Source organism: Budorcas taxicolor, chromosome 2 (genome assembly GCF_023091745.1).
Source record: "Budorcas taxicolor isolate Tak-1 chromosome 2, Takin1.1, whole genome shotgun sequence".
Taxonomy (NCBI): domain Eukaryota; kingdom Metazoa; phylum Chordata; class Mammalia; order Artiodactyla; family Bovidae; genus Budorcas; species Budorcas taxicolor.
This window is the reverse complement of record NC_068911.1, coordinates 163,009,267-163,032,844: the sequence shown is the minus strand read 5'-3', so window position 1 is coordinate 163,032,844 and position 23,578 is coordinate 163,009,267. Positions and strand designations below refer to the sequence as shown.

The window sequence follows — 23,578 nt, the reverse complement described above, 5'->3', positions numbered from 1 at the left end:
GGATCTCGGTGTTAGTAGACATGACAGTAAGTGCTTAAAAAGATACCATCATTGTGGTAATTGTTTTTGCTAAAATACAAATACAAAAGTACACATTTAGTTACTAGGGCTTCCCAGATGGTGCAGTGGGAAAGAATCCACCTGCCAGTGCAGGAACTGTGGGTTCAATCCCTGAATGGGGAAGTTCCCTTGGAGTAGGAAAAGGCAAACCAGTCCAGTATTCTTGCCTGGGAAATCCCATGGACAGAGGAACGTGGCAGGCTACAGTTCATGGGGTCACAAAGAGTTGGACATGACTGAGCACACACACATTATTATATTATATTATTATACTCATTTTGTTAAGTGTGAGTTTATAATAATTTCCTGACTCCTTCCATTTTTTAAAAATCCCAGAAGTAGTTCCCAGGATTAACTGGATACAAGGTAGTCAGGGAGCTCAGAATGAAATGCATCTGGAAGCAGTAGCTTTAAATTCAGACTCCTGACATGCTGCAGGCCAAGGCTGGACATCCTAATCTTCTTTACCTGACCCATCTCTTAGGGCTGAACTAGATGTTGCCTGAGGCTCTCCTTCGTTACTCAAGTCTGAAGAGTCACCACCGCTCATCCCTGCCGAAAGAAATAAAAGTCCTTTATAATCTCAGTCTGTGTCCTAGGACCAATATAGCATGGAATTCTTTAAAAGGAAATTTGGAAAAGGGAAGCTTGTGTAAGAGGGTTAAGGATAATTCTTCCACCAGGCCACCCTATGGCTCCATCTGACCTGGCGGTCAAAGTTGCTCCAGGAACCACCCCCAAGGCTGGAAGTGGGCACAACTTTTGCTATGGAAGGCACTCCCTTTGGTCTCTAGCTTTTACCCTTTTCTCTTGTCTGTACATATTAACATTCCTTCTTCCACTCTGTCTCTTATCCAAAGAGACCATGGAAGCAACAATTTCAACATCAGAACCTCCATCAGCTGGGCCCTCAATGAGCACCCCTCCAACCTGGGAACCGCTTTATCCTTTCATATGAGTGAAGAGTAAACTTGTATTGCACTGCGACACTCAACTTCTTGAGGTCTATGTGTTACATCAATTAGCCCAGCTCACCTAATTCAAAATAAATGTAAATCATCTAAAATACTTATAAATCTATCGCTTCATTTTCAATGATATAACCAAAAAGTTGAAGGGGGGTTTTGTAGCAAAGAAAGATATTTGTTATTGCAAGAGTTTTAATTGTTCTTACGTCTCTTCCTACTGCTCGTTCTGAAGATAGACGTGCTTCCAATGGCTGATGGATCTAGTAAGCAAAGGAAAATACAACCAGCAATCTATATCAAAAAGAGTTATGAACTTATGACTACTCACATTACAGACAGGATGTAGGCTATAAAGATGCAATGATGAACATTACTGTCTTGTCTCATCTAAGGGAAAAAGATCACTACCAAATGGAGTGAAGACCCCCAATCCTTCAATTTTAGTTGCAAAGTCAAAGAAGTTTTGGAAACCAGTATTTTTTCATAGGCTTGCAGCTAACTAATTTGGCAACGAACTTGGACTTTGGCGGCCATGAATTCAATAAATATTTATCACAGTTGATGTGAATTCACACAGTTTGTTGCAGGAACACCAACACAGTCTATTTGAGAATGAGATTCTGTCCCAAACTTATTGGGTTGTCTTGTAAGCTATAGGATATACACCACACTGCCATTCTAAAATAATAAAGCATTATTATTTTATATCTGGTTTTAAAATTTTTATCAATTTTTATTGGGGTGTAGTTGCTTTATAATGTTGTGTTAAAGATTTTGAATAAAGGATTACAAATGTTTCCTAAGAGTCCAGATTGTTAGTTCTGTCTCTTCTGGTGAGTTTCTGTAAGTTTCCATATATGATGTGTAATGGGCATCCCTGGTGGCTCAGATGATAAAGAATCCACGTGCCAAGGAGGAGATGTGGATTCAGGCCTTGGGTTGAGAAGATCCCCTGGGGAAGCGAATGGCTACCCACTTCAGTATTCTTGGGGCTTTCCTGGTGGCTCAGGATGATAAAGAATCTGCCTGCAATGTGGTAGACCTGGGTTTGATCCCTAGGTCGGGAAGATCCCCTGGAGAAGGAAATGGCCACCCACTCCAATATTCTTGCCTGGAGAATTCCATGGAGTGAGGAGCCTGGTGGGCTACAGTTCTTGGGTTCATAAAGAGTTGGACATGACTGAGCGACTAACATTTTTGCTTTTATCACTATGACGTGTAAAAGACCCTTAAATGTTCATGTGCTGGAGTTTTCTCACCTGTGAAATGAGGGAACAATAGTCTTCTGACTGACATTTTAGGCTGTTATGAACATAAAAGGCTACTTTATTTCTGAAGATATTTTTGAATTGACTGTAGGCCCATGTCATGTTGCAGGTAGGTCGTGTTGGAGTCCTACCCAGGACTGCCTTGTGCTCTCCATGCGAATCCACAAAAAATACTCGTGAGAGCTTGCATGCGTGCTGAGTCACTTCAGTCTTGTCTGACGCTATGGGACCCTGTGGACCACAGCCCACAAGGCTCCTCTGTCCATGGCATTCTCCAGGCAAGAATGCTGGAGTGGGTTGCCATGCCCTCCTCCAGGAGACCTTTCCTGACCCAGCGATTGAACCTGAGTCTCCCACATCTCCCCCATTAGCACGTGGGTTCTTTACCACTAGGGCCAACTGGGAAGATCATAAGACGCTCAAACATGACCAATTCCAGTTTCCTCATCTATAAACCTGGGAGAAGCTGGTTACCCTCACTCCCTGTTAAGGTTTTTGTAAAAACAAGGTGAAGCTTTATTTACAAAAACCCTATGAGAAATCACTGTTAGCCAATGGTTTAACTATAATTAGGGTTTGAGAGCATTTAGTCTGAAGCCATTTTGCAGCAATAATTTAACAGAAGCACAAATTACTCTGTGAAGACTTTCTAAAGTGGGGACTAAAGACAATATTAACAATGCATAGAGGAATACTTTGCTTAGTATGCTCTATAGAATAAAAGCATGCTGGAGAATACGATTTCCACTCTTTAGTATTAGTAGCTGTGACAGTGTGTACTAAAAATATCATTTTACTAACATATTTTTAGTATAGTTTCAATATAGCAACAGATTGGGTTCACCCAGTTAAACAACAGTTTATATATAACACCTTCTTGCCTCTTTCCACTTCCCAACATGGCCAGAGAAGTTAAATGTGGAAAATGATATCCTAGAAGTAATTAAATCAAGGCATATGGAGAATGGTCAGAATAAGATTCATCAGGAAAACAGAACTCTGGATTTAGACTCTGGATATTTGTGGTCCAGGGCTGCAATCCTGATCTTCCTACTTGAACCATCTAGGATGGAGAGACGGTGGCTTCTTGGGCCTCTCCTCCCTCACTTGATCCTAAAGACTCAAGGTTATTGGCCTCTGCACAAAGGAACTTCTTGAAGAGTCTGGGTGTGTGACCAAGGAACCCACTGATCAGGAAATTCCCTAATAAGAAAACTCACGAAGTCTTGAAAAGCCAAGGAAAGTCTGGTCTGTTCATTTAAGTCGCCTGCCATTTAGGTTAGTGATGCTCCATCCCTTATCCCCACAGCAGAGACAATTCAAATGCAAGGGGAGACTTTGCTCTGCTTGAAACTTAACCATCCTACCCTTCTCTGCCTTCTACTTCTGACCCCTTCTACTGTCTTTTTCACACGTCATTCATCTGCTATTTCTCATGTAGGGTGCCTTGGAAACCTGTTGAAGACTGAGTCTCCTCTTCCCACCTCCTCCTACCCTCTGCCAACCTGCTGCCCTTGAACTATTTGCAAGCCTGGAAAATAATCTTCTCATGTGTCTGAAGATAGATCCCATAGATATGTTTGGGGACTATCTTTTAGAGCCATTTACCTACTCAACTAAGATGAAAGTAGAAGGTGGACTCCCCAAAAACTGAAGCAAATTTATATTTTACTTGGGGCTTCCCTGGTGGCTCAGATGGTAAAGACTCTGCCTGCAATGTGGGAGACACAGGTTTGATCCCTGGGTTGGAAAGATTCCCTGGAGAAGGGAATGGCGACCCACTCCAGTATTCTTGCCTACAGAATTCCATGGACAGAGGAGCCTGGCAGGCTACAGTCCATAGAGTCGCACAGAGTTGGACACAACTGAGCAACTAACATATACTTGGTAAATCTAGTGAGTAAGTAGATTGAACGTTTTATTTAAAATATTACTCTTCTGTAGCATCAAGATCAAGGAATATTTTTGCTTCTTTTTAGCACTTTTCCTAGTGTGTTTCTATAAATAGGTATGTTTCTAATATTGTCTGTGTCTAGAAAGTGGAAAGGGAGGAGAAAAATCACCAGTTTGTACACTACAGAGATACAGATCTTATGGCAAATCTGGCTGTCTCCGGGACTGAGGAAACAACATTTAGATAATCATTTGGAGCTCCAGTTTTACAAAGGAAATAATGTAGAATCCAGAATGCCAGCTTTGTTATTCCCTTTCATCTCTCATGAGACTTATTAGAGAGCTTGAAACATTTATGTGATTGTGTTTTCTCATCTAGAAACAATGATAGCAATGTCTGTCCTGCTTACCCTTTAAGGTTGTTGTAAGATTGTTTGCAAAAAGTCCTTTGAAAAATCACTATATATGCCATGACTTGCTGAAGAATTGTCAAAAACACTTTGGATTTCAGAATACCAGAAGTCTTTATTTCTGGTAATAATAGATAGCTAGATGAGTTATCTTGTGACACGATTCAAGTTTGTGATCAGATAATAATATGAAAGTGAAAGTGAAGTAGCTCAGTCATGTCCGACTCTTTGCGACCCCATGGACTATCAGGTTCCTCCGTCCATGGGATTTTCTAGGCAAGAATACTGGAGTGGGTTGCCGTTTCCTTATCCAGATAATAATATGACTTTCCAATAAAGGAATACAGTTCACACTTGAACAATATGGATTTGAGCTACACAGGTCCAGATGAGACTCAGATTTTTTTTTTTTCCATAGTAAACACTATATCACTAGACAATCCACAGTTGGTGGAATTCATGGATTGAGAAACGGAAACTCGAATACTTTGGCCACCTGATGTGAAGAGCTGACTCGTTAGAAAAGGCCCTGATGCTGGGAAAGAGTGAAGGCAGGAGAAGGGGACGACAGAAGATGAGATGGTTGGATGGCATCACTGACTCAATGGATATGAGTTTGAGCAAGCTCTGGGAGTGAGTGATGGACAGGGAAGCCTGGTGTGCTGCAGTCCAAGGGGTCGCAAAGAGTCGGACATGACTGAGTAACTGAACAACAACAACATGGATGAGGACCTGTGTATATAGAGGCTGAGTATAAGTGATGAGCAGATTTTCAACTGCGCTGAGAGTTGGTGCACTTAACCCGTGCATTGCCAACCACATTTAACTTTCTGTTCTTGGTAGAAATCACCATATAAATCCAACATTTGGGGGCTTCCCTGGAGGCTCAGTGGTAAAGAATCCATCTGCCAAGCAGGAGACTCGGGTTCAATCCCTGATCCAGAAAGATCCCAAATGCAGCGGAGCAACTGAACCCATGTGCTTCAGTCGCTGAGCCCATGCTCTAGAGGAGCCTAACCTGCTGAGCCCATGGGCCACAATTACTGAAGTCCACGTGTCCTAGAGCCTGTGCTCCCCAACAAGAGAAGCCACTGCAATGAGAGAGCCTAAGGCCCATCACTAGAGTAGCCCCTGCTCGCTACAAGCAGAGAAAACCCATGGCAGCAATGGAGATCCAGCACGGCCAGGAAGACATAAGTAATAAATAAAATCATTGAAAAAATCTAACATTTTATAGACACAGCAACTAGTAGTTTTAAACACACCCATTACTTTTAAAATTTATTTCTTTATGTAATAAAATAGAAAACATGTATTAATTAATGGGACCCATCAATGAATAGTGGAGAAAGAAATAGCAACCCATTCCAGTATTCTTGCCTGGGAAATCCCATGGACAGAAGAGCCTGATGGACTAAAGTCCTTGGAATCGCAAAAGTTTTGGACACTACTGAGTGACTAAATGGCAACAACCATCAGTTAATAGACCTCATCCTCAGATAGAGATTTCATATCATCCTGCATTTCCCATAACAGTAAAATTCAGAGGATACGATTCCAAGAAAAATTGGATCCATGGTTCAGAAAGGGGTCCGAGTAAGATGCTCCAGAAACAGAAGCTCTTGTGCAGATTCCTGCAGCCCTGGCCTTGCTCTCCCACTTCCTTACCAGTTATCCTTGGTGTTGACGTGGAGGGTTCTGGGAACTCGTCTCCATCACTGGATTCTGCAGAGTCCTCACTGCTGATCACTGCACAGAGGAACAACTTCCCCTTAGGATCTCAGGGTGGAGCCCACACAGCAGGAAACCCCAGAATGAGAGCACCGGGGAGAACTAGAAGCTAAGTTAATTCAAGGCACGTGGTCTGTGCTTGAATGTGGGTGAGCTGCAGGTTGCCCCTGGTCCTGCATGAACAGTGATGACGCTCACACGCAGAGGGCCCACACTTCCATGCCCCACCCTCCTGCTACCCCTCACCCCCACCCTAGATCTACCTCTGACCCTCTACTCCATTCTACCTCTTTCTTCCATTCTCATTTTACTTCTTCACTTTGCAATTGGCCCCTTTTCCTTACTTATGCCTCTCATTCCAGGGACGGTATCTCTTGATACCTCACTTTGCCTTCATGTGTTTCTTTTCCATCTACTCTCTTGAATATCTTGGCTCTCTACTTTTTCCCCCCTTTTCTTTCTTTCTCATACTTTCCTCTCTTACTTTGGAAATAATCTCCTGGACATCAATATTTATTACCCATCATCTGTCTTCTGATATTTTTTGGGTCCCTGGGGAATCTCTTCTGCTAAACTCACAGCACAGGGTGCTGGTTCCCTGCCCTTCTTTCCTCTGCCCAAGGCCACCTGGACTGGCTGGCTGGACCCTGATGCCCCAGCCTCTTGCCTGGTTCCCGTGACCCCCAACTCCACTTTCTCTTTGTCAGCCTTACCTATTATGTCAGATACTCGGTTATAGCCAGTCCTTGCTTGGGCTCGCAGTCGAACTTCTGAGTTAAAAAATGGCTTTTCCTTCTTTATATCCACTAGATGGACAGAACAGGAATTGATTTGTAGTCCATAGTTGGATGCCTTTGCTCCTAGATCAAATTTTAACGAATGAAAAATTTTAATTTGTCTCCCCCAAAAGGAGCTCACTAGCATTAAGAAGTCTTCTTCCTGTCATCTTACTACAGAGGGAGGCTCCACCCCACCCTTTTCCTGTTTGCTGCTCAACTCTGTCCCTTCCTTCATGCCCCTCTCAACTCTAAGTGGAATCAGAGCTTCCCTAGTGGCTCAGATGGTAAAGAATCTGCTTGCAATGCAGGAGTCTGGGTTTGATCGTTGGGTCAGGAAGGTCCCCTGAAGAAGGGAAAGACAGCCCACGCTAGTATTCTTTCCTAGGAAATTCCTTGGAGAGAGGAACCTGATGGGCTACAGTCCAGGTGGTTGCAAAGAGTCCGACATGACTGAGTGACTAACACTCTTAAGTGGAATCATTCACTCTTGTTCTGTCTGTTCTTTTGGGGGCAGGGTGGATATGGATTTAGCTTCTTTTATGAACATTATGTGTGCAATAGTCATCTGTATCCAGTTATATGTATTTTCTCACTGCTGTATAACATTCCATTACAGAAATTATTCATTAAAAAATAAAACTAAAAAATCTCCATTTGTGCTGGCTCAAGTTTTAGACTATGACAAATAATGCTATGGTGAACATTCTTTTGTGTGTGTGGTGATAATATACATTTCTGTTGATTTGTTGAAGAGTGTAATTGCTAAGTCATAAGCTACCTGTATTTTCTACTTTGAAAGATTATACAAAACTGTTTTCCAAAAGCATATGAAAAGGCAGGGATGGTTGAGAGAGCTTGTCACATTTAAGTAACTAGAAGGAGTTTGGTGTGATGGGAATGTAGTTTAATGGGGAAATACACAACTGGTAGGTATGTGTCAGTACTCCACACCTGCAGCTTTGACTTCATGCTGAGGGCCACAAGAAGGTGCGTGCATGCGTGCCAAGTCATGTCTGACTCTTGGCAATCCCATGGACTGTAGCCCGCCAGGATCCTCTGTCCATGGGATTTCCCAGGCAAGAATACTGGGGTGGGTTGCCATGCCCTCCCCCAGGAGATCTTCCCAACCCAGGGATGGCATTGGGCTTTAAACAGGAGAACCTTATGAACTGGTCTGCATTTTGGAAAGGTCTACTGAGCTAAAATGCAGAGGGTGAATCTGAAGGAAGTGAGACAGGAGGGAAGGAACGGGCAGGAGACTGTTCTATTTGAAGTGAGAAATGACAAGACATGGCTCACAGCGAGCCTTGTGGTAAAGAACTCGCCCGCCAATGCACGAGACTTGTAAAGACTCTGAATCAATCCCTGCGTCGGGAAGGTCCCCTGGAGGAGGGCATGACCACCTACTCCAGTATTCTTGCCTGGGAAATCCCAGGGACAGAGAAGTCTGGTGGGCTACAGCCCATGGGGTAGCAGAGTCGGACACGACTGAAGCGACTTAGCACGGGCACGGCAAAGACTGGAGAACAATTGCACAAGCTGGAAAGATTTTAAAGTTAGAATCAATGGAAGTGAGAAGGAAAACCATGATTGGTTGAATCCGCTCAGTTGTGTGACTGTTAGTTACACAGCAATAGATAGTTATAGATATGGCTTCTGAATTGAGATGTCCAACAGACCTTTTTTTTGTGGCCATGCTGTGTGGCATGTGGGATCTCAATTCCCCAACCAGGGATCTAACCTTCGCCCCCTGCAGTGGAAGCACGGAGCCCTAACCCCTGGACTACTAGGGAAATCCTTCCAACAGATCTTTGAATAAAGATCTCCAGGCACCTGGCGGAATGAGTCTAGAGATCAAGTGGAGGCTGAAGATGTACGTCCAAGAAACACTAGCTCATGGGTGTTGTGGAGACTGTGGGGAGGGTGAAGGTGACTGGGGAGAGGTCTGTTTTTATCTAGGGGGTTCCAGGGCTATTTCGATCATTACAGACTCCTTGCACCTCCTCTTTGGTGACAGTCTCCTCTAATGGGATAGCGTCTTGGTTTGTCTCCTCTCTCTGTATGGTCCACTCTCTACCAGTTTTTCATTTGTTGTCAAGTTATCCTCTTTGTGCCCCTGCCACCTCCAGTTTCCTGTTTTTTTGGGGGGGGGTATTCTTTTTCATTAATATCTTTCTCTATTCATCTCTTTTCCTCTGCATTTTCAAAATCACTGTCCCCAAGACCTATCAGTGTTTAGGATGAGGCAAAGGAGGTGCCCAGGACTCACGAAGGTGCCAACAGTAGGACAGTCCTTAGGTGTGCCCCAGAGTCTCACCCTTGACCTGACCCTGCTGTCCCCTACTTGCTTTTTCAATGTATCCATTCTCTATTAAGTTCCCTACTTTCTCCTATTCTCCTGTTCTCAGAGATCACATTAATATGGCCTCTGTATGTCTCCTCTGTGTCAATTATGTCATTCTATATATTTTCCTCATTTAAGCTCTCAGACCATCACCAAAGTTCTCCCTCTTTTGCCAGTGTCCAAAGCACCACATCCCTCTACCTGTCACTGTCTTTCTAGAAGGCCCTTCATCTGAGCTTCCTTTCATGCAAATCTGACCTGCAGCATCTTACGTGATTTCTGTGTTTTTGCTATAACCTCTGAAAAGGAAGTTGCAACTTAATTCTTTTCATCAACTCCACAACATGGCGTTATTTGGATTCCATGTCAAGGTATCTAAAATCTATCTCATTCTTGTACTTTGTTATTTGATGCTCCCAGTCCACCTTTTCCTATTCTTCCTTTTTGCACCATCTTCTCAGGGACACCCTGTCCACCAAAGAGTTCAGGTTTCCTTCTCCATTGCAATTTACACCTGCTAAATCAGCTAGAGCTTGTGGGTAAGGCTGCATTGTCTTGGATGGTGTTAGGATCTGGAAGGGGTGAGGTATATGGGAGAGCAAAGGAAAGCTTTTAGGCTCTTAGAAAAACAAAACTATAATTAGAAAATTGGTAAGATATGACACTTCCCTGGCAATTCAATGGTTAAGACTGCGTTTCCAATGCAGGGGACATGGGCTCAATCCTGTTCAGGAAACTAAGATTTCACGTGCATGTAACATGGCCATTAAAAAAAAAAAAAAGGATAAAATAAAAATTAAAAAAAGAAAGAAAATAGGTAAGGTAAGTAATAATTACTTTCTTTGTTAGAAGGCAATGGGTCGGGTGTCTCCTCCCCGGCATCTGCATCATTTGATTGGATAGGTGCTGGTTCACAGAACTCTGAAAATAAAGAAGACCACAGCTGACATCCAGCAGAGCTTTGCTTTGCCCTATTTCCATTTTCTTGCCTCTTCCCCAACTTCTCTTTCCTTCTTATGTGTTTGCTTTGAGCCTGTCTGCATTTATTGCTACTTTACCCCACGAAAGTGCCGCGCTGCACTGATTCTGGAGCCAGTCTCTCCCTGACTCTTGTTTCTGTTTCTCTTCCTCGGTGGGTCTGGGACACTTCACCTTCCTAGTTTTTCTTTTCTCCCTTTCTTCGTCCAGGTCTTTCCCATCAGTACATCAGGCTCAGTTCCTGCCCTCAGTGTCCGTGTAATTTCCCCTTTCTTTGTTAATAGATGTTTCCTTAAGTGGTGCATGAATTCATTCTCTGCCACCAGTCAGGCCCTGCTGACCCCTTTAAGAGGGTAAGGACTGAATCCCTGGGCAAACCTCCCAGGACCAGCACGTCCTGGACGTACCCTTCCCCCGTGGTAAGCATCTCTACTCCCCAGGCAAAGCCAGCCAGCCTTACCTGCTGGTTCAGATTCTTGGTCACATTGTTCATTTGCTTGTTGGCTTTCCAGTGCATCGTTCTGGTTGCTGGGTGTATCATTCCTCTTTGTATTTATCTCTTCTGTTTCACTGAGGTAATCTGAGAGTCTATTTTCAGGGGAGGCTGTACCTAAACCACATTTTGATTTATAAATATTTTATTTTCCTCCAACGTCCAGCAGAATCCAACAGGAAAATACAAAGCACTCTTAAGTTTTTAGAGCAGAGGATATTTAATCCAGGGATTGGCTACACAGCTGACAGAAGAGCACAGAAGATCAAGGGGAAGAATGTGACAACATAAAGAAGAGTCATCAGGAAGCTACTGGAGGGATAGAGGAGGTCACGGGCTGAGGTCACTGGGCAGGCAGAGGCTGGACCATGATTTGCCTGCTTTGTGGAAGGTGCAGTCAAGGCTGAGATGCAGCTGCTGCCAGAATTGCGGCTGGAGGCAGTGATGGAGAAACACCTGGGTGCTCCCTTACTCCCACTCTCCTGCCAGGGTCTCCATGTTAGGAACCCAGCAGGGAGTCAGCAGCAAGGGGAGCTGACAAACAAGTCCGCAGGGGCCAGTGGCCAGAGACAGAGGGCCGAGCAGAGCAGGGGAGGGGAAGGACTGAATCCTGGGCAAACTACCCAGGACCAGCACACACGCCCTTCCTCCATGGCAACCATCTCTGGTCCTCACTGATTCCATCAACCCCTCCCACTCTGTCCCCTCCAGCCTCAATAATGTGTGAACACACAGACATGTTTTTCACTGCAGTTTGGATTTTTCTCTCTTAGTGTTATTTTTCTGAACAAAGTAATTTACATGAAGCATGATTTAAAATTATTTCCCAAAGTTTTAGTATGGAATGTGGGTCCTGGTGCCTGTTTTGTGCCATATCCTCAGGACTGGGAGCCTCCCCTTGGGGTGGGGGGCGGGCGTGAGACACAGTGCTCCTCTCACCTGGGCACGTCAGCCCACCTTGTCAGGTCAGACGCTCGAACACATTTACTGGTGACTTGCTGTGTATCATTTGGGTCCTAGGTTGAAGTTTCTCTCTTTATATTCCTTGTTCCCCAACATCAAGATGCTCTGGGATTTCATTTCCTGGTAAGGGTGCTCCCAGACCATGCTGTGAATTTCAGAGAACTTCATTGCCTCCTCTCTCCACACCCTACACACACACACACACACACACACACACACACACTGAATCCTTTCTCTTCTGCTCATTGCTTGTCACAATTCCATCCGCTTATCCTTCCCTGTTTCCATCAGCTGTAATAGCAGATGAATGGGCAATATATATTCATCCATATGTATTTTTAACTCAACGTTTTGAATAAATGTGATTTGTTAAAAGTATTACTGTGTTTTTCAGCAAAGGAAACTATAAACAAGAATGGGAGAAAATAATCTCAAAGGAAACAACTGACAAAGAATTAATTTCCAAAATATACAAGCAGCTAGTACAACTCAATACCAGAAAAAAAAAAAAAAAACAATCAAAAAGTGGGAATAAGACCAAAACGGACATTTCTCCAAAGAAGACATACAAATAGCTAACAAACATATGAAAATACGCTCCTCAACATTGCTCATTATTAGAGAAATGCAAATTGAAACTACAATGAGATATCACCTCACACCAGTCAGAATGGCCAACGCCAGAAAGTCTACAAATGATAAATGCTGGAGAGGGTGTGGAGAAAAGGGAACCCTCTCACATTGCTGGTGGGAATGTAAATTGATACAGCCACTATGGAAGACGGTATGGAGATTCCTGAAAAAGCTAGGAATGAAACCATCATATGACCCAGCAATCCCATTCCTAGGCATATACCCTGAGGAAACCAAAATTGAAAAAGACACATGTACCCTAATGTCCACTGTGTCATTTTTTTACAATAGCTAGAACATGGAAACAATCTGGGTGTCCATCTACAGATAACAGTGGAGTATTACTCGGCCATGCAAAGAAATGCATTTGAGTCAGTTCTAATGAGGTGGATGAACCTAGGGCCTGTTATACAGAGTGAAGTAAGTCAGAAAGAGAAATATAAATATTGTATATTGACACCTACATATGGAATCTAGAAAGATTACACTGATCAATAAATTTTCAGGGCAGCAGGAGAGAAACAGACATGTGGACATGGAGTGAGGAGGAGGGAAAGGATGAAATAAAGGAGAGAGTAAAATGGAAACTCACAATACTGTATATAATACAGATGGCCAATGGGAATTTGCTATGTGACTCAGGGAACTCAAATGGGCTCTGTGGCAATCTAGAAGAGTGGGATGGGGAGGAAAATGGGAGGGAGGGGACATGGGTGTACCTATGGCTGATTCTTGTTAGTATTTGACAGAAAACCACAAAGTTCTGTAAAGCAAATATCCTTCAATTCAAAAAAGCTAAAGTATCAAAAAAGTATCACTGTGCTTTGAAAAATCACTTAGAAAGTTCTTTTATAGAAACATATTACTAATTTAGAACATTCTTTTTAAAATAATACATCCCTAAGGGAAGCTACATAGTAAGAGCCTTTCATGTTGTACGTAGTTTCCTAAGGCTCTTCTATGTTCCTTACTTACTAAGGTGAGTCATGGAATAAAGACTTAAAATTTGCTATAGAGTAGTGTGCTGTAAGCAGGGAAAACTATAACCTTCAATCTATCTTCCTGGGCCAGAAGGTGGCATTGCTATTCTCACTGCTTTCCCAGCCTGGGGAATCAGTAAATCCAATGAACACCTATGAGAGGGAAAAATCTCAAAGTGTACTATGAATGTAACAGTTAAAAGCATGGACTCTGGCACCAGACACAAATAAAGATGATGATTAAAGGCAGTAATAACGACAAATGCATGGAACACCGATATAGCCCCAGACAAGACTGTGAACGCTTTATATGATGTAACTTGTTTAAAATCCATCACTTTCTGAAATAGGTGCTATTATCATGTCCATTTTACAGATGATGAAACTGAGGAACAAAGAGGGCTAGTCACTACCCCAAGATCTTGAGGTAGAAGCTGAAGCCAGGCTACGGGCCCCTGAGTTCCTGCTGTGACACTGCATAGAGCAGCGCTCAATCCTAATTTTCAGCTGGGTGAACTTGTACAAATAACCAAATTCTCTAAGCTGATTCTTTTTCATCTGAGAAACAAGGATAATATATACACTTTTTCAGGTTTGGGGGAAGATTAAATGAACTACTGGCTGCATCACTATATGGGATACCATGATCAAAAAAATCAAATCATTACGTATACTTTTTGTACCAGTACTTTTTATTCAGGGAACAAACATGTACTGAGTACCTTGTTGTTGTTTAGTTGCTAAGGTGTGTCCTATTCTTTTGCAACCCCATGGACTGTAGCCTGCCAGGCTCCTCTGTCCATGGGATTTACCAGGCAAGAATACTGGAGTAGGTAGTCATTCCCTTCTCCAGAGGATCTTCCTGACCCAGGGACTGAACCTGGGTCTCCGGCATTGCAGGCAGATTCTTCTTCTTTTTTTTTTTTAATTAACTTATTAACTTTAATTGGAGGCTAATTACTTTACAATATTTCGATGGTTTTTGCCATACATTGACATGAATCAACCATGGGTGCACATGTGTCCCACCATCCTGAACCCCCCCCCCCACCTTCCTCCCCACCCCATCCCTCTGGGTTGTCTTAGAGCACCAGCTTTGAGTGCCCTGCTTCATCATTGAACTTGCGCTGGTCATCTATTTTACATATGGTGTTATACATGTTTCAATGCTGTTCTCTCATATTGTCCCACCCTTGCCTTCTCCTCCATAGTCCAAAAGTCTGTTCTCTATATCTGTGTCTCTTTTGCTGTCTTGCATATAGGTCGTCGTTACCCTCTTTCTAAATTCCATATATATGCGTTAATATACTGTATTGGTGTTTCTCTTTCTGGCTTACTTCACTCTGTATAATAGGCTCCAGTTTCATCCACCTCATTAAAACTGGCTCAAATGTGTTCTTTTTTTTAAAGTTGAGCAATATTTCATCGTGTATTTGTACCACAACTTCCTTATCCATTCATCTGCCGATGGACATCTAGGTTGTTTCCACGTCCTAGCTATTGTCAACAGTGCTACTGAGCCACCAGGGAAACCCAGTGAATACCTAGTGACTGTTGAATGCATTCCCATCCTTGTTCCATTTCATAACCTCATGACAATCTGCGTGTAATATCTCTATATTACAAATGAGAAAGCTGAGCAATAAAATTTAAATAATAACATCATTAAGAATGTTATGTGTTAATTGAAGTTACGGGAGGACTCCCCCTCCCCCACCCCCACCCCCTGCCCCGAGGAATGCCCATCACCTGCTTCTTCCACCGCTCTGGTTGTAGCACTGGTCTCTGCCAGACATGACATCGAAGCACCAAGATCACTGCCTGATCAAAAAAACAGAACAGAAAATGGTGAGGCCGGATGCTGGGGCAAAACAGTCAGGCCCAGAGTCCCTGGGGACTGGCAGCAAGTGCATTTAAGGAGCCCAGAAGCAGCGACCTCCCAGCAACTCAGAGTACTGACCCTTGGAGAAACTGCAGGTGCAAAGACTAACAGATTTCTGACACAAAGAAGCAGCCGCTCTGCCCCCAGCACAGCCTAGAAGGGGCACAAGCAGCAGAGCATCACACACAACAGGGTCAGCAACAGACCATCAGAAGATGAGGATTCTCCACCAGACCAAGTCAGGCCTCTGGAAGTTCCTAGGGGGAAAATTTAAAATTTGTTTCAGAAATTGAAGTAGGGAATGAAGAGCCACCCTCCCCTAATTCCCCTTTTCTTTTCTTTCTTTTTCTTTTTTTTTATAAATAAGAAGCTTGAGACCCCCGGTAGACAACAATACAGAGGCCATCTGGGTCTGATGGATCTCATCCAACTCTTGTAGCCTGACCCCAAATCCTCGAGTGGAAGGCAGGTCAGGGGCACTCCTGGCTGAGAGGGCTTTGGCCAGGCCATCTCACTGCATGATCTCCACCAGCCATTCAGTACCTAGCGATGGCTTATCTTGACTTCCACAGCCATGGTGAACCGGCCTTCGTCCCTAGAGTTGCCCTGACTGGTGACCTTACCTTACTTCCTACAAAGTCCCCACCCTCTCTTCGTCCACTCCCTCCCTGTACAAATCTGTTTAATCTGTCTTGTTAGCCTCTCCCTGAGGATTCAACGTCTGATTCCCCTCTGCTTTCTCCAGAATGGCAACGCACTCCAGTATTCTTGCTTGGGAAATCCCATGGATAGAGGAGCCTGGTGGGCTACAGTCCATGGAGTCGAAAAGAGTCAGACATGAGAGAGTGACTTTCACTTCACTTCCCTCTTTGTGTATTTCCCTCCTTTTGTTTCTGGGTTCTGTCTGTCCCATTAGGCTACCAGGGAGTATCCAGGGTTGAAAACACAGGCTCTGGGTTCAGAATGCCTGGTTCCATCCTTGCTCATTTGATCCCAGGCCAACTATATACATGGTCTTTCTAGATTTCAACTTCCTTATCTGCAAAATGGGCACATAAGTGATAATACCATCCAATGGCACTAAACCCACAACTGCCGGAAGAAACTTTCAATCAAGTGAGCTGTTATTAATTTGCTTGTTTTTGTTGTGTCCTTGACCCCTTTCTCCTTTCATTTCTTCTTTTTCTTCTCCCCTCTCTCTCAAATACCCACATTTTCTCCTCCGCATCTTTACCATTCCTCACCACTGAATCCATATGACCACCTTTCTCCTTGAATATTCTGCTCTTGAACCACCTCCCCCACATTTAAATCAGTCCTTTCTTCTGCCATCATCAATGGCCTCCTCTCTTACATTGACCTTGGGCCCATAGTGATTAGCCCATCACAACTTGACATTGATCTTCTCCTATAGGATTCTTTCTAAATCACAATGACTTCCAGGCAGTCATTCTCTTTAAATCTGGTTACTGACACCTTGGGTTCCTCTTCCTTTGTCTTGGTATTTGGGGCAAAAACCTCTTGTCATAGCTGCTCTTCCAGGACTTAGCCTCTGGTTAGATGCTCATACAAACATCCCTGCCTGCCTTCTCCGTGGTCCTTCATCGTTTCTTCCCTGATTCTCAATCTTTGCACAGGACTCGGGCCTCCACCTCCCCTTCTCTTTTCCCTCTTAGCAAGGGAGAATTGGTTTGTTCTTAGTCTCAATCACCTTGCTCAAGGCTCAGTTGGATGGCAGGCCTCTCCTCCCTCTCTTCTCCATCAGTTTCTTCATAACTAAGTTTCTCTTGGATTGCTGAAGAGAGGAAGAGAAAACACAATTAGAGATCTCCACCAGAGACCAGGAACATCATCTCAGAATTATACATTTAGGTATTTCCAGCTCTTGGGTCACTTAGAGCTCAGTGGATCCCAACCTTCATGGTAAAGTTCCCCCATCATCCTTGGACATAAAAGAGAAACCCCAGCAAGGGGGCAGTTATGTTCCCTGCATAGAAATAAGCCACTCAAATATAAGGACAAAGGAGTCCTGGGAACATCCTGAGGCTGTCAGTCATGTACAATAAATGTCACACCATGCAGACAACACATGTCAAAATAAATAAGGGAAGTGAAATGTGTTAACTGCACTGTTCAAAATGTAAGAAAGAAACAAATTTCTTCTGGAGAATGACTAGGATCCTAGAGAGGTGTGTGTGTGTGTGTGTGTGTGTGTGTGTGTGTGTGTGAAAGAGAAAGCCCAAAGACTTTAAAGAGAGCTCTAGATAAGAGGAGGTTTGGGCTTAACTGTGTTGGAGAGGATGCTCAGTTTCCAAAGAGACAAACCAGAGGGGGTGGGGGCATGCTGGGGTTCCTAGTCGGAGCTCCCAGAGTGGTCCAGATCCCACAAAAAAGGAAACTCTGAAGCTGCATGCAGGGATTGCCTATTGCGGTACTGCAGGGCATCCCCACGACCCCTGGACCACGGACCCAAGAGGCTGCCAACAAGAGGAGGCCAGGACACCAGTCCAGAGACCCTGCATGTAGGTAACTTAGCAGATGTAGGAGGAAGGAAATAAACCAAGGAGCCTAGTGGGTAGATCACTGCCAGGAGTCTAGGAAGGAGACATGGTGGGACGCTGCCTCAGAGCTGATGGCAGGAGCGCCTCCTGGGAAAATGCCCACTACGGGGTGAGATGGACAGGACTGTGGGAGCCACGGGTACTACTTTGTCTTCCCCAGAGCATGGGTCAAGTTCCAGCAAAATCAGATGGCAGGTATGAGGAGGACAGTGGCCCAAAGCCCAGAAAAGGTGAAGGAGGCCTAAGGGCCGGAGGACTTCAGCACATGAGACAGGGATGAAGGGGGAACCTAGAAACAGGAGAGATATCATGCCCTGAACACAGTCCCCATCCTCTGGAGTTTAGTCACTGACCCAAGCTCTTGTGGACAGCAGTGACCTCTGCCAGGGTCAAGGGGTTGGCAGCAAGTGTAGATGTGAGTCACTAGCATTTAAAAAGGATAAATTATACCTTCTTAGGAAAAAGGCAACATTTAGTTATATGTGGCACCAAAAATAAGCCCTGGAAGAGAATAGCCTTTGTGATTATTTGAGGAGAAAATATGATTAAAACCATTTTTCCTTTAAGGGGAAATTTGATATAAGTTAACTTTTGTGCTAATTACTCTAGAAATCTGATGAAAGTGGCCTTTCTTCTGTGTTACCAGGTCAACCCAGGGTTTGAGGGCTTAAAATTACATGAGACTGGTAGGGTCTACTTATGGACTGTTCTTGGATCTTCTTTGAATCACCACATTCTTGGGCTGTGGTGATTCTTATAATCTGGCTTGTCCCTCTAGGGGGTCCCTGAAAGCTATGATTCTGGAGTTGTTGAGATACTGACCCTGTTGATCTGCTGTTTCTAAGCCAGGATGGATCCTATACCCATAGCTAAGCTTCAGATGGGTAGTAATCAACTCAGCGGACTGCTGTGCAGGCCACTGCCAGCCTGTCACTTGTCCTTCTATCTAAATTGGATGGCACTGTGGCTCTGGTCCTCCCGTGAGCCTAAGTGTCTAGTTAAGCAGACCTCCAGGTGGGTGTTGTACCATAGCCTTTATAACATGAGCTTTGAGAAGAACTTGGTGGCTCAGATGGTGAAGAATCTGCCTGAAATGTAGAAGACCTAGGTTTGATTTGAGAAGACTTAAGTGTGCTTTGTTAACTGTTATATCCCCACTGCTCAGCACCAGGTATGGCACGTGATGGGAGCTCAATATATACTTGTTGAACAGAATTGACCTTGAACATCAAAAGGTAGAAAATAAGCTAATTACCATTTTCAAAGCTTTTGCGAACATGATTTAAATCAGGATATTCCTGCATGTTGACGTCGCTGAACAATGCTTCCAGAAGCGACAGGTTAAATGTCTTCTCCAGCTTACTGAGAACATTGTACACCACTTTTGGTACAGGGACCAGGTTTCTACAAGAATCTTGACAGTCCTTAAAAACAATGAATGAAGAAAAGTATAAATACAGACTTCCAGGTTACAAGAGAGCCCTAGAAAGAGATGTCAAGTTAACGCATTCCGATTTCCATACATAGGTATCTTTTCACGTAGAGATTTAGCATTTCTGTATATTTGTATGACTACTAAGTGAAACGATAAATCCTCTCTTCTTAAAACTATCCATTTGTGAATCTGATCTGCTCATCCTAACTTACATTAGATGTAAGAAGGCACAATTCTGAAGATTAAAAGTGGGTTCAAAGTTAATGAATATGTAGCTAAGAGCCTGGTCAACTCTTGGAGGAATGGACTTGGCAGGTGATGAGCCACTATTCTGTTGACTGGACAGCCCCTGCCCCTTCACCAATCCTGACTTCGCCTGGAAGAGCTCAAGGAAGCCAGGGGACAGTGCTCCATTTTGTGAACTTGGCCACAGGGAAAGCATGTTCGGAGGACAAGCTGAGGACCTGCACCCCTGTATCTCCAACAATGCCTATCACTAAAGTTAGCTCAAAGTCCAAGACTCCAGAAAGTACAGATAAACACATAAATAAGAAAATAAATAAATGGAAAAAGAAAAACCCCTGTTGGAAAAAGAAAACTGTCGGAGAAAGAATAGCAAGCATCTACTCCCAAGTTTGTTCTAACAATACATCAGTTCCCTGTGGGTTTTAATGTTCTCAGATCTAAATTGGTTGCTTTGGTCACTAAGTCATGTCCGACTCTTGTGACCCCATGGACTGTAGCCTGCCAGGCTCCTCTGTCCATGGGATTCTCCAGGCAAGAATACTGGAGTGGGTAGCCATTTCCTTCTCCAGGGGATCTTCCCAACCCAGGGATCAAACCCAGGTCTCCTGCATTGCAGGCAGATTCTTTACCCACTGAGCTACGAGGGAAGCCCAACTGTTTAAATTGATGTTCTTCAAAAAGGAATGCTGTGTTAATTATTATTTCACTAAATCATCTCATTTAAATTATTCATGAATTTATACACTTACTTTTAATTCTTAGTTTATGCTGTACTGTGGTGTATTAAACATCTGTGGAACACAACTGTTTTAGATCCAGCCTGCCTGACTCCAGTGGCTGCCAAGAGCACCGTCCCTTCAATCAGAGGAAGGACTTTCTCCAATGATGCCTGTTTCCACCCTTTTTCCCTTTCTACCTCACAACAATACTTAAACATTTGCAACAATAGTAAGAAGTCTTCTATTCGTAGGACACTCCTCAGTTAGCTAGCTGTGCTCAGGATATCAAAGGATAACTTAGTTTGGGGATGGTTTACCAGATGGTTACATAAGAAACCTCACTTACTTCATACATTTTATTGGTGATGAGTTCGCGGTCACGAAGGCCTTCTAAGAAAGGAAATGTCTTTTTAATTGCAGTTGAAATCTCCACTTTATGTCTTTTGAAGTGCCTGAGTGCAGTCTCAAAGACAAGCCTTTCTTCCACGTTCTGATTTTCTGTGGACATCCTAAGGAAGAAGAATATCATGTGAAAATGGTCATCAAGATTCCGAGATGCTTGTGAAGGCTGTAACATTTTATATATAAAGGATAGACTGTGAAGAACCAACATATATAAAATAAGTGGTTTCAGTAAAGAAATAAAAGCAATGGAAACAACAAACAATGATATAATTGAAGAGAAGTGTGGAAGTTAAGAAAGACTGAAGCACAGGACTAAAGCAGTCCATTCCGGTCTGTCCCAATCAAAACCATCATAAAGATATCCACCTTTGTCTGGTATATTTGGATACTTTTCAGTACCCAAAATGCATTGGAAAATAATCACTTTATTGCATCAACATCCTGTAAAAAATGTTTCTGGTTAAATACTGCCAATTAAAGAAAATAATTTATCTTCTTTTTATTATTGCCACCACCTCCCTACTAAAAATGCTAATAAAGGGATTGGATTCACAATGACAAGGGCAATGGCAGGGGCAATGAGCAGATAAGAGGGTTCTACCAAAATTTATGAGACAAAAAGTGATCAGAGGATCGCTAACCACTGTTGTAGGTGGAAAATACTCCCAGAGGTCAGGAAAGCAACCAGTGAGTCCTGCAGGACCCTGGAGACCCAGTGGAGATCACAAGGGAGACATGTTGTGGAAAACTGTTGCGTTATTTGAAAAATTAAGAACAGAACATCACACCTTCCACCCTCAGTTTTCATCCTGACCACTTGTACCCAGACAGCCACTCAGAGGGAAACAGTGCTATCCTTTTTGTAACCATACGTTAATTTTACTTGTTACTGAACTTCACACAGTCTTCCCAGGTGGCAGTAGTGGTAAAGAACCTGTCTGTCAGTGCAGGAGATGCAAGAGCTGTGGGTTCAATCCCTGGGTTGGGAAGATCCCCTGGAGAAGGGCATGGCAACCCACTCCAATATTCTTGCCTGGAAAATTCCATTGACCAAGGAGCCTGATGGGCTATCATCCACAAGGTTGCAAAGAGTCAGACATGACTGAGCATGCAGGCATGATTGGACTTCATATTCCCTGGTGGCTCAGATGATAAAGAATGTGTCTGCAATGCAGGAGACCTGGGTTGGGAAGATCCCCTGGAGAATGGAATGGCTACCCACTTCAGTATTCTTGGCTAGGAAATTCCATGACAGAGGAACCTGGAGGGCCTTGGTCCATGGGTTTGCAGAGTTGGACATGACTGAGTGACTAACACTTTAACACTGTATACATGAAAACATACATCACGTGTGCTTTGTGTCTGACTTCTTTTGCTCATCATCCATGTTAGATGAACAGAAATTTGGTTCTTTTATTGTTGAAGATATTCCATTGTGTGGACCAACCACAATCTACTTATTCATTTTCCTATTTATGGACATTTGGGTGTATTCTAGTTCGGGACTCGTTTGGATAAAGCTGTGGTTCTTGTATAGGCTTTTGGTGACAAGATGTTTTAATTTCCCTTTAGCAAATAACTAGAAGTGGAATTGTTGGGTCATTGTGTAGGAGTATGTTTAATAGTTTTAGAATCTATCAAACTATTCCAAAGTCTGTTAGAAATAAGCTTTCTAGTTTTAGCCATTTTAGTCTATAATATATAATATGGTATTTCATACAGTTTTAACCTGTATTTTTTTAATGACTGATAATATTGAGCACACTTCCATATGCTCATTGGCTATTCATAATCTTCTTTTTTGAAGTGCCTTTTCAAGCCTTTGGCCCATTTATATTACTGGGTTGTCTTTTATTATTTGTTGATGTGTAGGAGTTTGTATATATTATAAAAGAAATGTTTTGTTTAATATACGTACTGTGAGTGAAAAAGCTGGCTTAAAACTCAACATTCAAAAACTAAGATCATGGCATCCAGTCCCATCATTTCATGGCAAATAGATGGGGAAACAGTGGAAACAGTGACAGACTTTATTTTCTTGAGCGCCAAAATCACTGCGGACAATGACAGCAGCTACAAAATTAAAAGACGTTTGCTCCTTGGAAGAAAATCTATGACAAACTTAGACAATGTATTAAAAAAGCAGAGATATCACTTTACCAACAAAGGTCTGTATAGTCAAAACTACGGTTTTTCCAGTAGTCATGTATGGAGGTGAGAGTTGGACCATAAAGAAGGCTGAGCATCAAAGAATTGATGCTTTGAACTGTGGTGCTGGAGAAGACTCTTGAGAGTCCCTTGGGCTGCAAGGAAATCAAATCAGTCAATCTTAAAGGAAATCAACTCTGAATATTCATTGGAAGGACTGATGCTAAAGCTGAAGCTCCAACACTTAAGCCACCTGATTTGAAGAGCCAACTGATTGGAAAAGACCCTGATGCTGGGAAAGATTGAGGGCAGGAGGAGAAGGGGATGACAGAAGATGAGATGGTTGGATGGCATCATTGACTCAATGGACATGAGTTTGAGCAAATTCCAGGAGATAGTGAAGGACAGGGAATCCTGGCATGCTACAGTCCATGGGGTCACAAAGAGTTAGACACGACTGAGCCTCTGAACAGCAACAGAAATGTATTGTGAACATTTTCACCCATTTTGTGGTTTGCCTTCATTTTCTTAACCATGTATTTTGATGAGGAGAAATTTTTAATTTTGACAAAGCCAAAGCTATCATTTTTTTTCCCCCTGTGGCTAACAACTTTAGGGTACTATCTGAGAAATCTTTGCCTCCCCCAAGCTAATTAAAATATTCAAAAATTAATTTAAAGTG

The 23,578-nt window shown here is 43.1% G+C and overlaps 1 protein-coding gene across 1 annotated transcript in view; it reads right to left on the bottom strand.

Annotated features, from left to right (window-relative positions):
- Positions 1–20,851, bottom strand: part of LOC128061243 (nuclear body protein SP140-like protein) — a 60,999-nt gene extending 40,148 nt beyond the window's left edge. The window contains exons 1-10 of the mRNA XM_052653543.1: positions 20,690–20,851; positions 19,199–19,367; positions 17,094–17,177; positions 10,892–11,041; positions 10,291–10,374; positions 7,044–7,190; positions 6,268–6,348; positions 1,235–1,288; positions 529–612; positions 47–69 (exon numbers count right to left, since the gene is read on the bottom strand). Coding sequence (XP_052509503.1) covers positions 47–69; positions 529–612; positions 1,235–1,288; positions 6,268–6,348; positions 7,044–7,190; positions 10,291–10,374; positions 10,892–11,041; positions 17,094–17,177; positions 19,199–19,367; positions 20,690–20,851 — 1,038 coding nt within the window. The remainder of the gene's footprint in view (positions 1–46; positions 70–528; positions 613–1,234; positions 1,289–6,267; positions 6,349–7,043; positions 7,191–10,290; positions 10,375–10,891; positions 11,042–17,093; positions 17,178–19,198; positions 19,368–20,689) is intronic.
- Between the last annotated feature and the right edge of the window lie 2,727 nt (positions 20,852–23,578).